Below are 22,425 nucleotides of genomic sequence, written 5' to 3'. Positions count from 1 at the left end.
AATGATGTATCTGCTGCTCTCAGAGGGGAGGGAGGAGGGGCTAAGTGCAGGGAGCAAGCCTGTGTATCTAGCTATTCCTGTGTCTATACCACGTGACCTAGCTTCCTGCTCTCAGATAGGGGACAGGAGCTGCTTTCATCTGTTCTCCCAGTTATCTGCTTAGCTAATTCAATTGTGTTCATTATGGCAGAGACAGGCAGTCTCTGTATATAACACAGAATGGAGTTGCTGCTGCCTGTATTTCATAATCCAATATGTGTGGGCGGCGCTACACTGGAATTTAGAGGCGGAGCTAAACAGCAGGTTGCATGTGAAACCCCGCCCACCAAATGATGCAAGAAACCAGGAAGAAAGAAGATTTTACAGCAGTAAAGACTGCTGAGTATGTGAGGTGGGAATACCCCTTTAACTTAGTTGAGGAGCTCCAGTGACTCTGCGCACAATTTGACCTGATGCTATCTTGTTGTTAGATTTGTCTTGTAGTCAAATGGTCACCACATTTCCAAAAGTATGGTACCAACCAGCTGGAGGTCTGGCATTCCTAGTGTGTCTTCACCTTCCCTCTACACGCTTATTATAATTGGAAAATTGTGAAATTGTTAGTGACTTTCTAAATTTTATGGAGATTTGGCAATGTTGCTGTGTGATATTCCAATTAACCCTTCTTCTGTATGTCACACCTTCCCCCTAGCACTGCTGTGGGAATGTTGCAACCTCAGCATCAAGCAGATCTCTTCTGTTTTAGTGATCTGGTCCACTCCTGTACGTGCCAGATTCTTTGTTTTCAGGACCTTGTTGCTGATCTTTCTATCCCCACCATTGCCCTCTATAGATACCAGATAGCTCAATACTGCAGGAGAGCTCTGTGACTCTCCCTAAACTGACTAGGTTTGAACAGATCTGTACACTGGGATGTTTCCCTAGGTGCCTGATAAGATATTTATAACCACCTCAATGACACTGCCTGAGTTGCTAAACGTTCCTATATGCTCCCAGGGTAGCGATGGTTGGAGAGTACTTCTTTATGATGTATGGAGGAGGATTTGATCCAAGGCACCTAAAAGTTCTATTTGTTCAATAGTACTTAATAGTAAGCTAAAACCTATAGTCTTGAATCTTTGCTAAAGATGTCATGCTCCATATGGTTCTCTGTTTCACATGTTTTGGACCTGCCGCCTTGTTGTCTTTTTGGAAAAATAAGAGTGCCTTACTTAAAATTTGAGAATCAATTATCCTTTGTCTCAGTCCTCCTACTTTTGGGAATTTCTCCTGAAACCGATAGAAAATCACACACTAGTCTGTTCCTCCAGGTCCTTATGGCAGTTAAGTGTCTCATTGGACGACACTGGAGACATATGGCTCCCTTGTCTATATACCCATTATTAGGACTATTATGGAAATGTATGGATCAGTTTTTAGAGACTTGGTTGCTTTGAAGTGCACACAGTCCTATTGTTTCTCTTTGATGTAGGTCTCTGGATCTTTACACATACAAGACATACTTCATACTTTTGTTAACGTGCACATTTTCCCTTTTTTATTTAGCAAGTTGTATGTTAATCCTCAGTCTATTCTACACTATGGTTATTTGTATTTTATTGTATTTGTGATACATTGACGTTAACTGTCTTCTGCTTTATTTCTTTTTATTTAAAATATTATAATATTGTGGAAAGGTTTTAGGCAGGTGTGACGAAAATGCTGCAAAGTGTGTTCTTTCAAAATAGAGGTGTTAAAAGTTTTATTAATGTCAATGAACCAAATGCAACGTGAATGAACAAAAAGAGAAATCTTAAATTAAATTAATATTTGTGTGACTTTGTGTGACCTTGCTTTTGAAATGGCATAAATTCTTCTGAAGGAAATTGCCAAGGAGGTTGTTCCAAGCATCTTGAAGAACTAACCACAAATTTTCTGTGCATGTAGACTTGCTTAAACAGGATGTCCAGGAAAAAAAAATATTTTAAAATTAGGCCAGTGGAGGTGAAAACAAATAGTAAAAAAATAACAAAAAAAAAATCCAACATACTCACTTATCCCTGAGTTCTTTCCTTATCAGCAGTCTAAGGGCTAGTTCACACGGGGATTCCGTGTGTGCACATTTAGTCTGGAGGGTGCTGTCACGAGGCGGATGCTGCGGCTGAATTAGCCGCGGAATCTGCCTGAAGAAAGGGCAGCTCGCTTCTTTTTTCCGTGAGCGGGAACAAACCATTAGTGGAAAAAAGAATGCTCGCGCTCTACATAGACCTCTATTGTGAGGGGGAGGATTTTGAGGATGAATCCGTGCCAAAATCCAACCCGTCTTGCCCCGTCTGAAATAGCCCTTAGCGAAGGGACCAGGGACAGGTGAGTGTTTTTTTTGTGTGTGTGTGTGTGTGTTTTTTGTGTGTGTGTGTGTGTGTGTGTGTGTGTGTGTGTGTGTGTGTGGTTTGGTGTTTTATTTTGGTTTTTTCCTTTTTTTATTCACATCCCCTGCCTAATGTTAAAAATAAATAAATGATTAAAAAAAATATCCTGGACAATCTCTTAAATCCTGTAATCTCAGACAGACTGGATGATATTGAGATCCGGACTATACTACTTTAGAGGTATGGTATCCATCACTTTCATGACAATGCCTTCAAAGGATGGTCACATCAAATATTGATTTAAAAGATTAAAGGGGTATTCCCAACTCGTTGGTTCACCACTAGAGATGAGAGAATATACTTGATTGAATACCTACGGTGCATAGCTCCCAGTGCAAAAACACTTCCTGGGCATCGAATTTTTACTGCCCCTCCCACCTTCCCTGGCGCTGGGAGCTATGCGACTCAGGTATTCGATCAAGTATATTCGCTCATCTCTATTCACCAACTTGCAGGCTGTATGCTCTGTTCACTTCCTGTTTTTTTCAGTAAATTGGTGGGCGGGGTTTCAATTGCTTTTCTTAGCTCTCTTCATAGCAGTACATGTTTGCAGTTAGTAATGAGAGATGGTTGTAAATAAAGTAGCACAGTATCACTGGAAGATGCACAATATGAAGCTGCTGTAGCAGAGCTGGATTTCTTAGGTGATGAGAATCCCAAACGTACATGCTACAGGACCACGAGTCAGCTTGCAATATACTCACTTTTAGGTCTTTGTTTAATGGACTCCCTGTCTCAGCCCTTATCCGCAAAATTAAATTAACTAACTGATATCTGGAAGAGCCAGAGATAAACAGCTCAGAAATACAAGCTTGCTCCAAGCACTCAGCTCCCCTTCCCTTCCCTGAGAGCAGGGCGCTACATCACTTGTCCTGGGAGGAGAGATAAGACCATCACCAGGTCCGTGGTTATGGAAACACAGTGTAAACAAAGAAGTGAATAATCTCAGATAGCAGCCAAACAAAGTGGTTTTGCTTAAGCAATGTATTTAGGAAAAGTCTTAAATCCACATAAGCTAGCAGTATAGATAGGATCCTTGAGATGGGACAACCCCTTTAAAGTAAGAAGTCTATATTTTTAAATTTATCTTTATGTAATTTTTTAAAGTCTTCTTGCTTTGCAACGTTTCTCTCTCCCCCTGCCTAAAACATTTACACATCATTGTATAGCAGTTTTGGAGCAATAAGTACTTGGTTCTCAGGTTGGATTTTGAAGTCATGGAGTTGAAAATGTTTACGCTATGGTTCAATAGTACAGTTTTGGGGCAATTGTGCGAATGTTTTCTTTAGTTAGAAATACTGTCTTTGGAATATAGTTGCTGCCTGGGTTCTAAAATTTTCAGTAACTGAATGCCATTGATATCCCATCGAAAAGCTATTTTCTGTGTTTATTTGCAAACAATAAATAAGCAATAGTATATCTGGGGATCTGGAAGAGACAAATCCATTGCAAACATCACTGGCCATCTTTGTTACCTTACTGTTTCACATTTTGTTCCAACCACTGCTAGAATTTAATTTAGTCTTTTCTTTACTTCAGTTTTGAGAGCATGCAACGACTGTGTGAGAAGTATAACCGAGCCATCGACAGCATCCATCAGCTGGTAAGCGTCTTGTCCATATTTCGTTCAGTGTCTGTTCCCAAAGATTTTCTGTGCCATCTCCAGGATTTTTTGTTGAGAAAAGTCAAGAGTATCTGCTCACTTTTATTTCACAGTGCCTTTCATGTACTATAAATTTAGCTTTTTGCTGTATGTGCTATATCATTAAAATACTATTTTTCAGTAATCTTAGAAAGTGTCAGTAACCTTATGGATTGTAGTAGATTCATGAAAGGGATTGGCCACTTTCAGACCAATATTGAGAGACAAATGTTAGCCCATCACATGACCATGGACTGATTTTTATCTGCTGTGAGTAAGCAGAGTAAATGACAGTTTTTTGTTTTTACAAAATTGGTTATTAATAAATATAAAACAACTAAAACTTTTAATTGTAACTGAGTAAATGTATGTGAATGTAGAATAAAACTCCAATTGGTATGTAACCAGTTATGCCCAAAAGAATATTACTGAGCTGTTAGTAATAATGGGGCTAGTTAATCAGCGGGGTGTGAATGCGTGTAGGAGATTTTTACGGCATTCAATGTATGGAATAAAAAGCTCTTTTTTGATAGTGTGGGCTTATATACACGTGAGGATACCTTACATGTTTGTTTGTTTTTTTTACGTAAAGGTGTTTGTTTTTTGTATTTTTTTAAACTTTATTTTTCATTCTTTCTTGTTCCATAGTTCCTTATGGGATCTGTGCTAGGCAATCTTGAGGCCGTTGCTCGGCCTCCTGGCTGCCACGGAAACTTCTTGGGCCACGGCAACTTCTTGGACCCCGCAAGGGGTTCTAAAGGGTGTCAGGAGGAGTGATATTTTGCCCCCAGATCCAATGGATGCTATGATGCCCTGAAGTGCCAGAAGTAATGCAGCAGGCAAAGCTCCTGTGTCTGTGGCATTTCAGTGCTGTATTATTGCGGCGCTGTGTGTTAAGTTCACTGCAAAGTAATAGTATGATGATGAGTATCAGCTCATTCTTGCACAAGTGTCCTGCTTGTTGTAAGCAGCATAGTTATCACTGATTTTACATATAGAGGTAACAAAGACTCTGCTCCAAGAAACTTAACTAGCCTTTATCATGGCTAAAGAACTGTATGCCGAAAGAGGGAGGGAAGAGGGTATAGACAGCCAGGAGCAGGAACTAAGGCAGCATTGTGACCTGTAGCAGGTCTGTAATCTAGGCAGCCAGCTGTAAACACTGTATAGAGATTTTGTGATATCTGGCAACGACAGCAAGATGGATAAAGCATGTATTTGGGTAAAACACTTCAAGTTAGCTTAGTGGGGTTGTCTAGGTATTGAAAATTTACTTACGTGACCTGAGTTACTGAAGTTGATAGATTCGGGGCCATGTTACTACCCTGGGTTATATGATACGAAGCAGAGTTCAGCCTCCTAGGGCGCTCTGTCCCCGGGTTACCCGTTTTCTTCCCCAATCTTACAGGTAATTTAATTACCTGTGCTATGAGGGTTGACTAACTGTAGAGATTGGTGGAGGAAGGAGTGGAGAAACCCAGGAGGCTCACATGATCCTGGGGTCGTGATATGGCCAGAACCCATCATCTGCAATAACCCAGAGTCTTTGTTATCTCTATATGTAAAATCAGTGATAACTATGCTGCTTACAACATTTCCAATCCCCAGAAAACCTCTTTAAGCTAAGAGTCTGAATATTATCCTTGAGGTGGGAATACCCCTTTAAAGGACTTGACAACCTAGAGGTGTCCTCTGAAATGTTTCCTGTAAAGCAATGTTCAGACCTGTGAGTTTGTTTACAAAGTAGACCAATAATATAAGGTTACTTTATTGTATTTCTTTAACAGTGGAAGGGTACCACTCAGCCAATGAAGTTGAATACTCCGCCGTCCACTGGTCTCCTTCGCCACTTATTACAGCAAGTCTACAACCACTCGGTAACTGATCCAGAGAAGCTTAATAACTATGAACCTTTCTCCCCGGAAGTGTATGGCGAAACGTCATTTGATCTGGTGGCTCAAATGATAGATGAAATCAAAATGACAGAGGATGATCTATTTGTTGACCTTGGCAGTGGTGAGTGATTATTGAATATAAGACTAAGTCTAGCTGGACAACACAGAAAATAATTTTTTTGACGATATCATGAGATTTGGGGTAAATTGAATCTCTGGGTGTTCTTCTGTCATATCTAGTCACTGCAGTGTGCTACTGTGGAATGTAACTAGCGGTATATAAATCAGCATGTGCCCCAAGTGGTGAAAGGTCCTCTTTAAGCTGTTCTCCTGCTCTTTAGGGTCAATCTGCTTGTTTATCTGTAAAGCTGGATATGGAGCCAGATATAACGTAGAGTTCTGTGGAGGAGGGAGGGGCAGAACAGAATTCTCCTGGAAACTTGTAATTTGATTTATTGCCTCATTCTGTGTATTAGCAGCCTCTTATCTACAAAAAAATAGCCCTGTTACACTCTGCTGTTCCTTGCTTTTTTAACAGCAGAAATAGTTAGTTTTTTTTCTGCCTCTCTCCACTCTTCATAGACTAATGCAGAAAGTAATTGCCTGAAAAGTAGAGAAGAAAATACAGTCCTATGAAAAAGTTTGGGCACCCCTATTAATCTTAATCATTTTTAGTTCTAAATATTTTGGTGTTTGCAACAGCCATTTCAGTTTGATATATCTAATAACTGATGGACACAGTAATATTTCAGGATTGAAATGAGGTTTATTGTACTAACAGAAAATGTGCAATATGCATTAAACCAAAATTTGACTGGTGCAAAAGTATGGGCACCTCAACAGAAAAGTGACATTAATATTTAGTAGATCCTCCTTTTGCAAAGATAACAGCCTCTAGTCGCTTCCTGTAGCTTTAAATCAGTTCCTGGATCCTGGATGAAGGTATTTTGGATCATTCCTCTTTACAAAACAATTCAAGTTCAGTTAAGTTTGATGGTCGCCGAGCATGGACAGCCCGCTTCAGATCATCCCACAGATGTTCAATGATATTCAGGTCTGGGGACTGGATGGCCATTCCAGAACATTGTAATTGTTCCTCTGCATGAATGCCTGAGTCGATTTGGAGCGGTGTTTTGGATCATTGTCTTGCTGAAATATCCATCCCCGGCGTAACTTCAACTTCGTCACTGATTCTTGAACATTATTCTCAAGAATCTGCTGATACTGAGTGGAATCCATGCGACCCTCAACTTTAACAAGATTCCCGGTGCCGGCATTGGCCACACAGCCCCAAAGCATGATGGAACCTCCACCAAATTTTACAGTGGGTAGCAAGTGTTTTTCTTGGAATGTTGGTTTTTTTGGACACCATGCATAACACATTTTTGTATGACCAAACAACTCAATCTTTGTTTCATCAGTCCACAGGACCTTCTTCCAAAATGAAGCTGGCTTATCCAAATGTGCTTTTGCATACCTCAGGCGACTCTGTTTGTGGCGTGGTTGCAGAAACGGCTTCTTTCTCATCACTCTCACATACAGCTTCTCCTTGTGCAAAGTGCGCTGTATTGTTGACCGATGCACAGTGACACCATCTGCAGCAAGATGATGCTGCAGCTCTTTGGAGGTGGTCTGTGGATTGTCCTTGACTGTTCTCACCATTCTTCTTCTCTGCCTTTCTGATATTTTTCTTGGCCTGCCACTTCTGGGCTTAACAAGAACTGCCCCTGTGGTCTTCCATTTCCTTACTATGTTCCTCACAGTGGAAACTGACAGGTTAAATCTCTGAGACAACTTTTTGTATCCTTCCCCTGAACAACTATGTTGAACAATCTTTGTTTTCAGATCATTTGAGAGCGGGTTGTCCATGCTCGGTGACCATCAAACTTAACTGAACTTGAATTGTTTTGTAAAGAGGAATGGTCCAAAATACCTTCATCCAGGATCCAGGAACTGATTACAAGTTACAGGAAGCGACTAGAGGCTGTTATCTTTGCAAAAGGAGGATCTACTAAATATTGTCACTTTTCTGTTGCGGTGCCCATACTTTTGCACCGGTCAAATTTTGGTTTGATGCATATTGCACATTTTCTGTTAGTACAATAAACCTCATTTCAATCCTGAAATATTACTGTGTCCATCAGTTATTAGATATATCAAACTGAAATGGCTGCTGCAAACACCAAAATATTTAGAACTAAAAATTATTACAATTAATAGGGGTGCCCAAACTTTTTCATAGGACTGTATTTAAAAAAAAAAAAAAAAAAAGATATATTACAAAGTTTATTTTCTCCTGTATTATTTAGTTGTGAAAAGTTGTATATAACTGGAGATATATCCGTGCATAAACATATCAGCACAGAAGCAAGATATTCATAAGAATGACTCATTATTTACAACCTCAATATTACTTCTGGTAGTCCTTCCTCTATATGTCTTAGTCAGGCCATTATTAGTCCAGTTGAAGAAAGCTAGTTTCCATTGAATGAGATAGGGCTGCTTGTAATGGATAGCAAGGGCATGTGAAAGAATATCAATTGCGCTGAATCCCAAATCTTAAGGGATTATTTGGTGATGGAATTGTGAATCAGTGAGCAGGGAGCCATAGAAGCAACTGTAGTGTGGTTGGAACCATGTCTATGACTTCTAGGGTAAGCCAGATGGGTGAGGGGGGGGCGGTTAATTTGTCTCTATAAAGGGTGAATTGTTCTGTTGCCAGAAATAGAAAGCAGAATGACCATTTGAAGCGTTTGCAGGTTATGGACTGGGATTGGGAGGGCTCGGAAGTAATATAGGAATAAGACCATTGTGAACTTGCTTCTGTCTCTGGGACCTTGCCTTCTAAACAGCATTTTGTACTTGGTGACAGGTTGTCTTTGTGTTTTAACTGCAGTGTTATCAAGCGAGGAGTCCCCTACTTGGGTCTAAATTTAATAATTTGTTTTTTAGGTGTTGGGCAAGTTGTTCTTCAGGTGGCTGCAGCTACGGGATGTAAACACCATTATGGAGTAGAGAAAGCGGATATCCCTGCTAAGTATGCTGAGGTAAGTGTTCTCTGAACTGGTGAATAGTGCTAGTTATAGTTTTATTGTAGTAGTAGTATCTTGTTCATATGCTCCATTAGTATGTCACCTTCAAAGGACCACTACTGCTATTCTCTTTTTTTTTTTTAAATCAGATAATTTTTATTAACAATTTTTTTCTTAACATAAAATCAAACAATCGACAAAACAACAGCAACACAATAACAATTCAAAGTAAATATGGAGACACAATCCGACACATAAAGAGGACCCCCCACTAAATCTCCCGAACCTCCTTTGATTTCCATGTAAAGAATAGCATTCAGGGGATCAAGGAAACAGAGAAAATTGAAGTGAGAGATCTGTTCCTAATCAGAGACGGGGAGGGAAGGCCAGGTGTGTCCAACCATGCTCCCCAAATTTTTTCAAATTTAGTTTGGGCCTTTCTCTGTATATATACTCCCCTCTCCAGCCTAATAGTATTATTAACTCTAGATATCAATTCCACTAGAGAAGGAGGACTCGGGTCCATGCTATTCTCTTTGGAATGTGGTGTTTCATTTATATGACTAATACCGCATTTACATAACCACGGCAATGAAATATGATTATCAGGGTTTTCTAATGCCAGGCTCAGCAACTCATCATCTATGTTAAAAAAAAAAAAAAAAAAAAAAAAAAAAAAAGCGCTTTTGAGGAATTAGTAGTTGACACTCTTATCTGTCAAATAGTAACTCTATAAATGCTTTGATTCCCCATACATTAATTTTCTGGTATCTTTCCTTGCAATCTTTATGTTGTGCCATCTCTCTTTTATCTCTCCTAGAAATGCTTACTGGTAAATAGACAAGTGGGCATTATAGTAGAATACAATTATTTGGTAAAACAGACATGTTTTGGAATGCTGACATGCCCTGGTGAAGGTTTTTTTTTTTTTGGTACACAAAACATATTATTTTATAGCGATTACTCCAAAAGAAAAAAGGTTGGTTAGACTACTTTTTATGTGCATCAGAGACTGCTTTCATGTCCGCATGAAATCTACAGACAAATAGGAGGAAAATAGGGAAAAAAAAATTTTGAAGCAAAAAATGGTAAAATATTTAATATATGGGAGTTGTAGTTTTGCAACAGCTGCAATGCCACATTGACAGGTGACCCTGCAGCTGTACGGGGACGCATAGAGTGTTTTTTTTTGCGGGGCCAGAAGTACTTTTTAGTTATACCATTTTGGGGAATATCTATTGCTTAGATCACCTTGTATTGAAAAAAAACCCGGTGGCTTATGACATATGATTTTCTACTTTTATATATATATTCTAGGGACAGGAGGTGATTTAGAACTTTTATTTATTTTATATTTTTATTATATATTTTTAAAGCTTTTTTTTTTTTTTTTTTACTATTTTATTCCCCCCCGGGGGCTTGAACCTGCAGTCGCTTGATTGTAAGTCCCATAGACGGCAATACAACTGTATTGCCGTCTATGGGACATTCTGTCTATTAGTATTACGGCTGGTCATAGAGACCAGCCGCAATACTAATATAGCAGTGACAGGCCTGGGAGCCTCATTAGGCTCCCGGCTGTCACCCGAACAGGTCGGCTCCTGCGATATCGCCGCGCAGGAGCCGGCCTGCAACTTTACAGGTACGGGGCCGGTGGGGACCGGCCCCGGGGGAGAAGGAGCCACCAATACTGACCCGGCATCCGCTGTACTAGAGAGGCGGATGCCGGCACGGGATAGACGCCGGGGCCTGAGACATCACTGCGCTCCTCTGCCCTGCATGAAGCCAGCGGCGGGGGGACGGAGGAGCGGAATAGCATCGCCCCTGCCGCTGCTAGTTTTGCTAGTTTCCACAGAATTGTGGAAGACTATCTTGAGTGGAAATATAGTTTATTGTCACTACACTACATCCCGAAACTGATTGCCTATCAAATTCTGCACTTTTTAGTATAACCTGTCTAGCAGTATAACCAGTGCTTTGTCATCAGTCCCTTGATTCCTCTGCAATCACATGAACAGCCAGTACAGTATCTGCTTCCTTAGAAAACTGTTATTTATTAAACTGAAACCATAAATATAAAATGTTCATTGTAATTGTGACAGGAGATTGTCCAGTCATTAGCAGTAACTGTGATCGCTATTAAGTCTTTGACTTACTAGATAGATATTTTTTTTTTTCTGCGAAGACTGATGATGAATATATGGTATCTTTAACATATTGCCATAGGTTCCAGGGTGCATTGTGTACCTTTTTTTTTTTCTTTTAAATTCTTGTTATATGAACTAAATCTGATTTTTACTAATCCAAAATAATTTTTACATAGTTTTTGCCCTTTCCAAATGGTTTACTTATACATTTCTATTTTATCTCATTCAATTCTTTGCAGACAATGGATAAAGAGTTCAGAAAATGGATGAAATGGTATGGGAAAAAGCATGGAGAGTACACAGTAAGTTTTGAGCTTGGCTGTTTTCTCCAGAGGTTCAGCACTGAATTTCCCTTAAAGGGGTTGTCCAGGCTAAAATTTAATTTCACTAGGCTGGGGGAGGTGTAGGGAAAAACCTCCCCAAAAACACAACATACTCTCTCGTTTCCAAGTGCTCAGGTGCATCTCAGTGCGGTCCAGCCCTGTAGTTCAGTTGTTTTCTTCTGGCAGAAGTCCCCACTGCACAAGACGCTGAGGTCAGTCAGTGGTCTCAGTAGAAGGGACGGGACATCACAGTTGGTGGTAACTTTGGGCAAAAGACTATAGCCGATCAGCAGGACCGGACCACGCTGGGAGCACACCAGGGACAGGTGAGTGTGTGTTCATTTTTTTTTTTTTTTTTTTTTTTTTTTTTTTATACCTCCCCTAATTAAAAAATAAATTGTTAGCCTGGATAACCTCATTAATATTTTTCTTTAGCTGCAAACACGCTAAAATTTGTAATGACAAACTGACCTTCTAAAACCTTTGTGAAAGATATGCTTCTTTGCTGAAGAACTTGCCTCCCCACTCACACAGCACAGCGCTATAGGTGCTTCTGTGAAGAAGGATGTGATGTGATGGTGAAGAGCTACGGTACCGGCACCGATAGCTCTTCACCTGGGGCACAGAACATGAAAGCCGATAGTACACTGAATTCAGCGCACTGTCGGCTTTCCAGCGGTATATAAAACCGCCTGTGCCCCAAACCTTGAAAGGTCCTCTTTAAAACTACAGTGGCAGAGTCGTATTAAGATAAATCACAAAAGGTTATTACACTCCCCTGTATTATTCATTCATGAAAAGCAGTCTTAGCATCACTGTTCAATTTCCATCTGGCCACCCAGGCCATGTCCATGATTCAATCTGCCTATTAGTGTAATAGTGGGCATGCTGAAGGATAATTATACTATTGAGTTTGTCCTCTTACTCCCAACAGCCTTCTTTCAGGCTGAAGTTCTTTGAGCATTATAATTGGAGGTACGCTTTAAATTCTGCCCACGTGAAGCAACAAACAATATAGAAGATATAATTTCTTGTAATTAAAAAAACAAACAAACCCAAAAACGAAATTTCATGTAATTTTGCGAGTAATTGTATTTCCTTTTTTTTTTTCTTTAGCTGGAACGTGGAGACTTCCTCTCGGAAGAATGGAGAGAGAGAATTGCCAACACAAGGTGTTTTATCTGCACAGTAACAGCTTAAAGATGCACTCCAGCAATTTTTTCTTTCCTATAAAATGCAGCATAGGCTATTAAAGCGAGTCAGTCACCAGAACCCAACACTTCCACCCAGTCCCATAGATAGATAGGTTAAGATCACCTGAATCAGCCATCTGTGTTTCAATATGCAAATGAGCTTTTTGGGGCAATGAGGGTTTTACTTTTGCTCCTAAGAGACCATTTCCATATAGAAAAACAGCAGTATTTCTGTAACAGAGACATTGATCCACAAGTGCAAGACACAGGTTAGAGTCACCTGAATACAGTCCTGTATACAGGACTCAGTTTTGTTTAAAAGCCTCCCTTTAAAGAACAAGATAGTGTATACCCTCCATTTAGTGGTTCTAGTTGATAAACCATTCATAGACAGAATCCCCATCATGGCTTATTCTCCACCACTGATGCGTTTCCCCTTAATGCAGTCTAATGTGCAGCCCAGCAGCATTTTTTTTTTTTTTTTTTTTTTACTGATCCATGTGGGTGCTAGGACTGAGCTGCAAAATATGGAGCAGTGATTATTTCTGTGGCTCAGTCAACACCTGGATGTTAAACTTGTGCTGTCTGTTCTGTTTTCCACAGATGCGAACTTGACTGTAGTTGTATGCATGATCTTTAGGGCCAGTTCACACAGTTTCTTGCAGGCGGATTTTGACGCAGAATCCACCTCAAAATATGCCTGAAAAAACGCCTCCCATTCATTTCAATGGAAGTCGCTACAGTTTTGTTTTTTTCTTTCTTCAACTAGCAGAAAAAAAAAGCGACATGACCTATCTTTAGACGGATTCCACGGCTGAGTCAGCTGTGGTGTCCGTGGCTCGAGACTCCCTTCGGATTAAGATAATTCATCCAGGCTTAATCGGGAGCGGGATGCCGCGACAGAATGTTGTGAAAAAGCCGGTGGCAGAAAATAAAGAGATATTTCCTCTTCATTTTTCGCCATGTGAACTCACCCCAAGAAGTGCTCACCTTTGCTTCAGGCATGCAGTTTCTCTAACAGAATTTAAGTTAGAAGCATATCTGTAGCCTGAGTGACATAAGTGATGCCAGATAGACCCTATTGGGTGTATTGGAGCCCACTGAATCGCCCCTTCCCACCTGTTTATGTGTAATGGTTTGTGGTCTATTGGGTGTAATGGGGTCCATTGGATCCCCCCCTTTCCCACCTACTTATGTGTAATGGATTGTGGTCTTTTGGATGTAATGGGGTCCCCTACCCTTTTCCCCACCCTGTTTTTGACAGATTCTGTAATGGAGTCTTGGAGGGATCTGATTGATGATGCTCATGATATAAGCGTTGTAGTTCACAGGAAGTCCTACACAGGAAAATTTGTAGAGTAAGCTTTGGACTGGCGGCAGACTGGGTTTCGCCTGACCCAACTGTCCATTATGAAAGTATTCAAACTGTGTGGCTGGAACTGAACTCTGGGCTAAAACAAAGCGCATTGCTAGACAATTGCTGGCGAGATAGCATTGATGGCATTTAAAAAAAAATTAAAAAAAATTGCTGGAGTGCTTTATTACATTTTTCCCCGCAGCACTATAAGCCCCCATATTTAATGGTTTGATGGTCTTAGTTTGTTGCTTTTTTTTATTTTTGTCCATGTTCCAAGGCTTATAGTCCTGTTTATGCATGAGGTGACTTCACTGGTGTGAGACCTTCTTTATATACCATTAAAATTTTGGAGGGATCATCAGACTTTGATGAGCCTGACATGGCTTGATCATGAAGATATGTATGACTTTCATACTGTTGATATTTAATTAGTTATTGCTACATTGGTATGGAGCATTTTCAGGCTCATTCAGCTGTAGAACAATCAGAATCGAAGTTTAGTTTATTGGAAATAGGTGTCTCTTTCATCCATTCTTTGAAGAGTATAAGTAAACTAGATTTTAATGTCTCAAACCCACCTGTAGATCAGCATGTATTTTGTGTGTTATGTAACCACAGATTTCACCAATTTCTTTACAGATGGAGTATACTGCAGATTTGGTAGTCTGTAACATTTTGAAGCAAATAGCTTATATAACTGTATTTTTCTATAGAATATATCTCAACAAATATGCAATATGTGAACCTGGTCTAAATATCTTTACTACTAAAGCTTCAGAAGAAACACTTCACTGTGTTCTATGTTCAATGCATTCTTGAAGTCTTCAGACCCTTTAACTTTTTTTTCACGTTTTACTATGTTTTGCCATGTTTTGCTTGTTATTGAAATTTTAAAAAAAATCAAGTTGTTTTTTTTTCCTATTCCCCCCATACTGACAAAGTGAAAATAGAATGTTGCAAATCTTTGGAGTTTGTCAGAGTGACCACTAGGTTCTTGGTCACCTCACTTACCAAAAAATAAGGAAACCATAAGGCACTTCCCTGTGTGATGCCTAAAGAATTTAGTAATCTGTTTGTGCCGCTCACCTGGTTAAGTTTATCTAAGGACATAATCAATGAAGCAGACTCCTTACAATCTGCATCTACGTCCAGTCAAGGGTATTATTCTTGTGCCAGATAATAGTGACCAGCAAAATTCCTGGGCTCCAGTTCAGCACTGATCAACAATGAACATCGAAGACTCGACAACTACTTGGCTCATTTATCGTAAATAAGTACAATACATACCTGAAGGGGCGTTCGGAACAAATGTGAAATGCTTTGTAAGTATATAACTACACATGGCAATCCATTCCTAAAAATAGCCCCTCCAAAGTAAATTATATGCACTATAGCCTATTAGATGTAATTGAAGAAATCCAGCATCAATTCCTTGTATAAAACGTAACTTTTATTGTGAAAAAGTTTTCCGGAGCATGAACTGCTCCATAAAATCAAATACAGATATTCATGATGGCTGAGATGACATGGTCACAATAAAAGTTACGTTTTATACAAGGAATTGATGCTGGATTTCTTCAATTTATGGACACTTGTATCTACACCTTGGGCTGAGAGGCCGAATTTTCCGAGCACCTTCCTTTCTTCATAAGGTAATGGACATTTTTTGAAGATTTGTGGGCGAGCTGACATATTTGTTATTTATTAGATGTAATACTTGTCATTGGAACTCAAACCTATTAACCAACAGTGGTTCGTGTGATTCAAACCATAGAAATCCTCTTAGCATATATAATTCATTGATAAGGACCCCTGGTATGGCTGAAAAATAAAACTCATACCACTCACTTACATATACTGTGATCACATCCTCTTGGCCTACTGATGCATTTACATTGCAATCCAGCTGCTTCGAAATGTTGAACGCTGCAGAAGCCAGGATGGATCAGTCTTTTAAAAAGTGCATTGCCACAGAGATGGTATTATGCTTTCCTGTAGCGATATCAACTTTAAAAATAAATTATCCGCAAATCCTCCTACTAATATTATTAATGTGAAAGTTTGGATGTTTGTTACTCAGTCACGCAAAAACAGCTGAATGGATTTGGATGAAATTTGGCACATAGTTTGTAACCTCGATTAACACACAGGCTACTTTTTATCCTGGTAAATGACATGGCTTCACGACTCTTATGAAGTTATGTTCATATGCTATATTAAACTGCTCGTGCCAGCAGCAGTATCTCAGCTAATTAGAGTTTGCTGATAAAGCCTGGTCTGTTATCTCTCTATGTAAACACTCATATAACACTGGTTCCATTGCGTACAAGCATTTGCATATTATCTGATCTGCTCCACGGAAACAGTGACATGGGAAAACTCCTTTAATCTAAATTGGCAGTTTCCCAATTTTAAATAGGCCGGGAAAAAGAAAATCTTAATTTATCACAAAATTCTAAAACGAGAGCTATGAAGGTAGCCATAAGTCACAGACTTCTCCTCAAGCGGAGCTCAGGAGGATTGAACAAGCTAGGCGGCAAACGGCTCTTAGAGCAGCTGGAGCTGGCGGATCATCAACGTCAACAACACACTCATTATATGGTGTCCCAGTCAGCTGCTGACATGTCAGAATAATCACAGGCACGGTACAAGGAGCAAGTTTAGCAGCAGGACAGCTTGAGAACTGCTGAAACACCAGAGCAGGCAAACCATCGACGTCATCAATTTGCTGAATATAGGCGAATCATCGATGCCAACAACACTCAGGCAAAGTCGTGGGCAGAGGCTAGTGATTAATATGAAAGTTGGAGGACTAGTATCTAGATGATCACCACCAAATTTCCACTAGGTGATTGCCACCAAATTTCAATCTATATATAGGAAGACTTTCTATGACAATGAGAAATTAAAGATAGTCTTACCCTTTCAATCCCTTGGGTCCACCTCGATGAGATTGCAGGGTGTGCAGGAGGGTTGCCATGGCCAGGATGCCAATCAACAGCCTCCTTACTGCCTGTCATTAGAACACATGGGCGTTCTATGTACCATGTAAAGTAAGTCAGAAGAACTGCATATACATATGGTACAGGGGATTAAGAAATCTTAGGCTTAAGTTCCCTTGTGGAAAGGTTAAAAAACAAACAACAAAAAAAACAACCAATTACAACAAAAAAAGAAAGCTACAGTATTAGGCATCAGTGTGTGTATAAGTGCGCACTATGAAAAAAATAACATTACTTATTCTGTACGGCAAAGACCACTAACGCTAGGTTCACACCTGCGTTCTGGTCTCCGTTCTGTGGTTTCCGTCTTCTGCATGCAAGAAGACTGAAACCACAGACCGGGTCCGTCCGTGAGCGGCGGTGAGCGTTTTATGCTCTCCGCCGCGAAACCGTTTTTTTAATCCAGACACAGAGTACTGCATGTCCGACTCTGTGTCCAGATTCAAAAACCCGGTTTCGCGGCAGAGAACATAAAACTCTCACCGCCGCTCACGGCCGGACAGCTTTCTCACCCATTCAAATGCATGGGTGAGAGAGAATTCTGCAGGTTTCCGTCTCCTGCCTCTGTTTTATGCAGGAAACGAAAACCTGCAGAACGGACACCTGGGCGCAGATGTGAACGAGCCCTAAAAAAAAATTTTTTTTAAATACGGTAATATGCAAGTTAATATGTTTTGGTCACCTCTTCCCAAAAGAACAATTAAAAAGCTACGAGAAGATGACAACCAAAACTACAGCTTGTTCCCCCCCAAATTTTTTTTAGCTCACATAGTTCCACCAACAAAAAGGAAAAAAGTTCTGAACATCAGTACAGTGCAAGATACGGTATAACTGTAATCGAAAAGAGCCATGTCACTTTTAATGTATAAAAAAACAGAACAAACAAAATTACATTTTTTTTGTTGTTTTTTTTTCCCTCCTTTGTGGACTACCCCAATAATTTGAATAAAACTTGATCAAAACATTATATATATATATATATACACACACACCAAAATGTTTGCAACTAAAAGTACAATACAATCGTCCTTAATTGTAGGACAGCAAAGACAGTGTTTGTTCTCAAATCTCAGACATGTACCGTAATCCCCAGATCTGATGACCATAGACTTGGATGTCAAGCTGTATATAAACATGTGTGCGTGTGCCTGTTGGATATCATTGCTAGTATCTAACATTATAGGTAGTAAGGAAATTGATGATTGATCATTCCAATTTAACTGGCTATTAGTGTTTTAGACTCTGAGAGAGATTTTTGGTGCAATAATAAACTTTGCAGTAGGTCTGAGTTGTGACTTCAAACATTACGTTTACTGTATATAGCCCATCATGAACTTTGGCGGGACTATTTTTAGGAATGCATAATAATGTGTATTTTTATACTCCCCTGAGGAAGCAGAGAAGCAGCTGGGCCATCTGCAAACTTGGCAATTTACTGTGCTGCAGCAGAGGGTTGTTTTTTGGTGTTTTTTTTTTTTTGTTGTTTTTTTTTTTTTTTGGGGGGGGGGGGTGATTTTATATTTATTTTTATTCTTCTTCAGGACTGTTCCACCACATAATCCTGTTAAACCTACTAAATTTCATAGCAAAGGGTCTGAATACTTATGCAAAATTTCTGTTTTCACATTCTCAGTATGGCATAGTCAGTTTAGATTGGTTTTATTAAATTTATTTTTATTACTATGCCGTAAGATTCTGTAGACTTCCCGAATGCATTGTAGATCTTGTACCTGCATACAGCATATCCCAAGAAAACAAAACATCCCTTCAAGGAGGAGTAGTTCTGTCAAAAGATCTGCCACTCTTTCAACTCCCCTTATTGCCCATATTATTTAATATGGCACATGGGCAGGGTAGACTTTTGTTAGGCCACACTTTGCTAATTATTTTTTTGGCCATGTTGAACTCTACTTTCAAGTTAGTAGTTTTCTAATCTATAGTATTCACTTACTGACAGACAAATCCTATTTTCTAGCAAGTTTACCCTGATTTGTTAGTCCAACCAACGGCCTTAAGTCTGTTTATATTATACGAATTACAGTGAAGACCACTTTTCTATGAGAACACAGCTTTTTCACACAGTTTTAGGTGATGGTCTTACAGACGTTTCACTATATTACTGCTTACGTAACTGTGTGCTGAGTGCTGAAGTAGGTTGTCTTTCCACAGTTGGACTTTTCACTGGTAATACATTCAGGTTCAGATTAGTAGTTTATAATTTTACTCTTGAAATCAATTGTATAATGTGCATAATGTATTTTCTGCTTTTGGATTGAGGTTGTGGTTTGCTGGACAGAATGGGGGAAAAGCAAGATAGTTCTGGGATTAACATTACCGTTATCTTGCAGTGTTATTTTTGTGAATAATTTTGCCTTTGGTCCTGAGGTCGATCACCAGCTTAAGGAGCGATTTGCCAACATGAAGGAAGGTAATGTATTGACCCACTCTTATTTGCTGTTTGGAGTTATGTTTCTTAGACTTTGGTTTTAGTTATGGTTAGGTAGTAAACCAGTTTCAGCACAGCTTAGGCCTCAATCAGATATGTGTTGTGTTTTAATAGTTTCCATTGGTATTTGTAGGCCAAAACCAGGAACTTAAAGAACACCTATAATGGGACAATTTGGTTTTGGTTTAAAAATACTGTTGCAAAATACTGACCAGACTGGAGAAGGCCATAACCGCATTTTTGGTGGCAGTTATTATTTTTTATGTAAACATGTTAGGTGGAGGTATTTAAGGGTTTTCCAGAGAGCTTGAAAATTGGTCATCTGTCCTAGGGAAAGGTCATCAATATCAGATCGGTGAGGGACTCCGAACACCCAATCTTGTCAGCTAATTCAATGGTCTGCAGTGCTTCGGACCAAGTCTCTGCACATTGGGGCAGATAAACTAATTCTTTCTTTGCTTACTTGTACTTAAGTTCCTGTTTTCAAAATCTGGTGGGTGTACTTTTACACTAACTACTGTTTAAACTCTGTTTATTTAATGGAGAAATGGAAAAATTTTGGTGCAACTTCTGAATGGCAGTTTAGCGTATTAAAGAGGACCTTTCATCAGATCGGGCATATGCAGTTTTATATACTGCTGGAAAGCTGACAGTGTGCTGAATTCGGCTTTCCCGATCTGTGCCCAGTGTAAAGCGCTATCAGTCCCGGTACCGTAGGGCTTTACAGTCAGAAGGGCGTTTCTGACTGTGGAGCGGGGAGTAACTCCCCCCTCCCGCTCCTGATAACACTCGTCTATGGACGAGCTGTGTGAGCAGAGGGAGGGGGCGTTCCTCCCCGCTCACACAGTACAGCGCGATAGGCACTACTGAGCAGAAGGGTGTCCCTGGCTAAGTGTCAGAAACTCCCTTCTGACACTAAAGCGCTACGGTACCGGGACCGATAGCGCTTTACACCGGGCACAGATCGGTAAAGCCGACAGTGCGCTGAATTCAGCGCACTGTCAGCTTTCCAGCAGTATATAGAACTGCATGTGCCCGATCTGATGAAAGGTCCTCTTTAAGCAACATCCCCTTTCAATAAACCCCACACACATTCCTTACAAAAACACACAATGTTAGAAAGTGTCTAAAACACATAGAGAATGAGGTGTAAAGCATGTGCACCAGATTTTTTGATTTGTTTATCTGCCTAGCTGTTTAGTGACTGTGAATTAAGTCTTCATCTTAGTCCCATTCATTTGAATAGGGCCTGAGCTACAGTAGGCTACAGCTACATTAGCCTCAGGCTACCTATGAAGAAAAAAAAAGTATCACAAACTAATTCAAATGAATATAAGAAACTTTGTAATATCTCATTTAATCCCTTCCCAACATGTTCTATACATCTACTCAAATTAAGCCTTCCTGGTTTCAGGAATTGTTCATTGTGCATAGGGTTTTAGTTTATTGTAGTGTTTGTCGGGTCACTAGGTTCCCTAGTTAATGATCATTTACAGATTTTTTTTCTCTCTCTCTCTTTGCTTATAAAGACTTCTGAAATTCACGTACAAAATAAAATAAAAAAAGCCACCAAAAATGCATGTTAACAGGCCGTAAAAGGGAGTCCGTCAGATCCAAAATGCCATGTAAGGGTCTTCTAATAGGAGCAGAAACAGCCTGTTAGTGCTCTCATTCACTGCTAAAGGGGGTGACATGAGGTAGCAATTTTAGAAGACCTATGAGAGCACTTTTGGCTAGGATATCAGTTTTGTACCCCCTATGCATTTTAGTCCTGTGTAGCATATTCATAAAAAGATCACTATCTCAAGGCGTTTTGGCCTGGACAGACTTCCTTTAATAAAGTTTGAAATGCATGACTCCCCCCCCTCCCTTTTCTAAAATACTGAAAAAGGTGAGCGTGTGCAGGAAGCCTTAAAGGGGTTATTTGGTTTCTGATATTGATCACCTATCCCTAGAATAGATATCAATATTAGATCGGTGGGGTATCAACATCTGGGACCTGGAGAGCGCGGATCCCAGTATTGTTTACATACCGCGAGTCATGATGCTTGTTCACCATATAAACTGTAGCAGCAGCACTTATGTTCTTAAACTCGCTGCTACAGTTTGTTCGGCAAGTGAGCAGCGCGGCTCGTGATATGTAAACAATGCCACAAACTGCGCTGTCTCAGTATTGGTGATCAGCCGAGGTGCCGGATGTGTCTCCCGCAAATTTAATAAGGATAGGCCATCAATGTTAAACATTGGATAACCCTTGTAACAAATTCTGTATGGAAAAGGGGCTTATTCATCATTCCTCTGCCCCATTTTGTGCTGTGAAAATGTTGCAAAGCCTGAGTGTGACTTGTTAAATTACAATTAAGACAGCAAAATGCACTGGTGGAAACGTCCACATTCTAATTCGGAACCCCACCACCACATCAGGGTAATTCTTTAGTATCGCAGGTTTTATCCAACCCTGCATACTAGATTTCATTTTTCTGATTTTCCCCATAATACTTTTTGATAAAGCAAGTTCTACATGTGTCATGACCTATAATTTGGCTTGACTCGCATTAAAAATCATTCTCTTCAAGTAACCTTATCCTTGCAGTTGCCTTTTTAATTTTTTTTTATAGAATTGAGGGACAGAAATGAAATGTGTAATTCCAAAATAGTAACCATCAATCCTAGTTTCTCTTACTCAGAAAAATTACATGTTGGACAAGAGCTTCCAGATATCCCTTGTTTGTAAGAAAGCGGCCTATAGTAATGCCTGTAAATACTTATTTCTCCTTTCTTAGGCATGTCCAAATCTGCAAACGAGACAGAAAAGTAAAAGCTGCTGAACTTTTTTGCATTTACTATCTTGAGCTGAAGAATACAACTTTTTTGTTCTACACTTTTCTTTTCAATGACCTATACCAACATTTTACTCTAGTTTGAGATGGCATTATGAAAGAAGTCAAATTTAATGTATTTTTCCATTTACTTTCTAGAA

At 39.7% G+C, this 22,425-nt stretch overlaps 1 protein-coding gene across 1 annotated transcript in view; it reads left to right on the top strand.

Moving 5' to 3' along the window:
* Nucleotides 1-22,425, top strand: part of DOT1L (DOT1 like histone lysine methyltransferase) — a 97,563-nt gene that overhangs the window by 38,666 nt on the left and 36,472 nt on the right. Inside the window, exons 4-9 of the mRNA XM_075281985.1 lie at nt 3,948-4,011; nt 5,838-6,066; nt 8,898-8,992; nt 11,364-11,426; nt 12,564-12,619; nt 19,348-19,427. Coding sequence (XP_075138086.1) covers nt 3,948-4,011; nt 5,838-6,066; nt 8,898-8,992; nt 11,364-11,426; nt 12,564-12,619; nt 19,348-19,427 — 587 coding nt within the window. The remainder of the gene's footprint in view (nt 1-3,947; nt 4,012-5,837; nt 6,067-8,897; nt 8,993-11,363; nt 11,427-12,563; nt 12,620-19,347; nt 19,428-22,425) is intronic.

This window comes from Leptodactylus fuscus, chromosome 1 (assembly GCF_031893055.1).
Source record: "Leptodactylus fuscus isolate aLepFus1 chromosome 1, aLepFus1.hap2, whole genome shotgun sequence".
NCBI lineage: Eukaryota > Metazoa > Chordata > Amphibia > Anura > Leptodactylidae > Leptodactylus > Leptodactylus fuscus.
The sequence above is the reverse complement of the archived record's forward strand: the minus strand, read 5'-3'. Positions and strand labels throughout refer to the sequence as shown.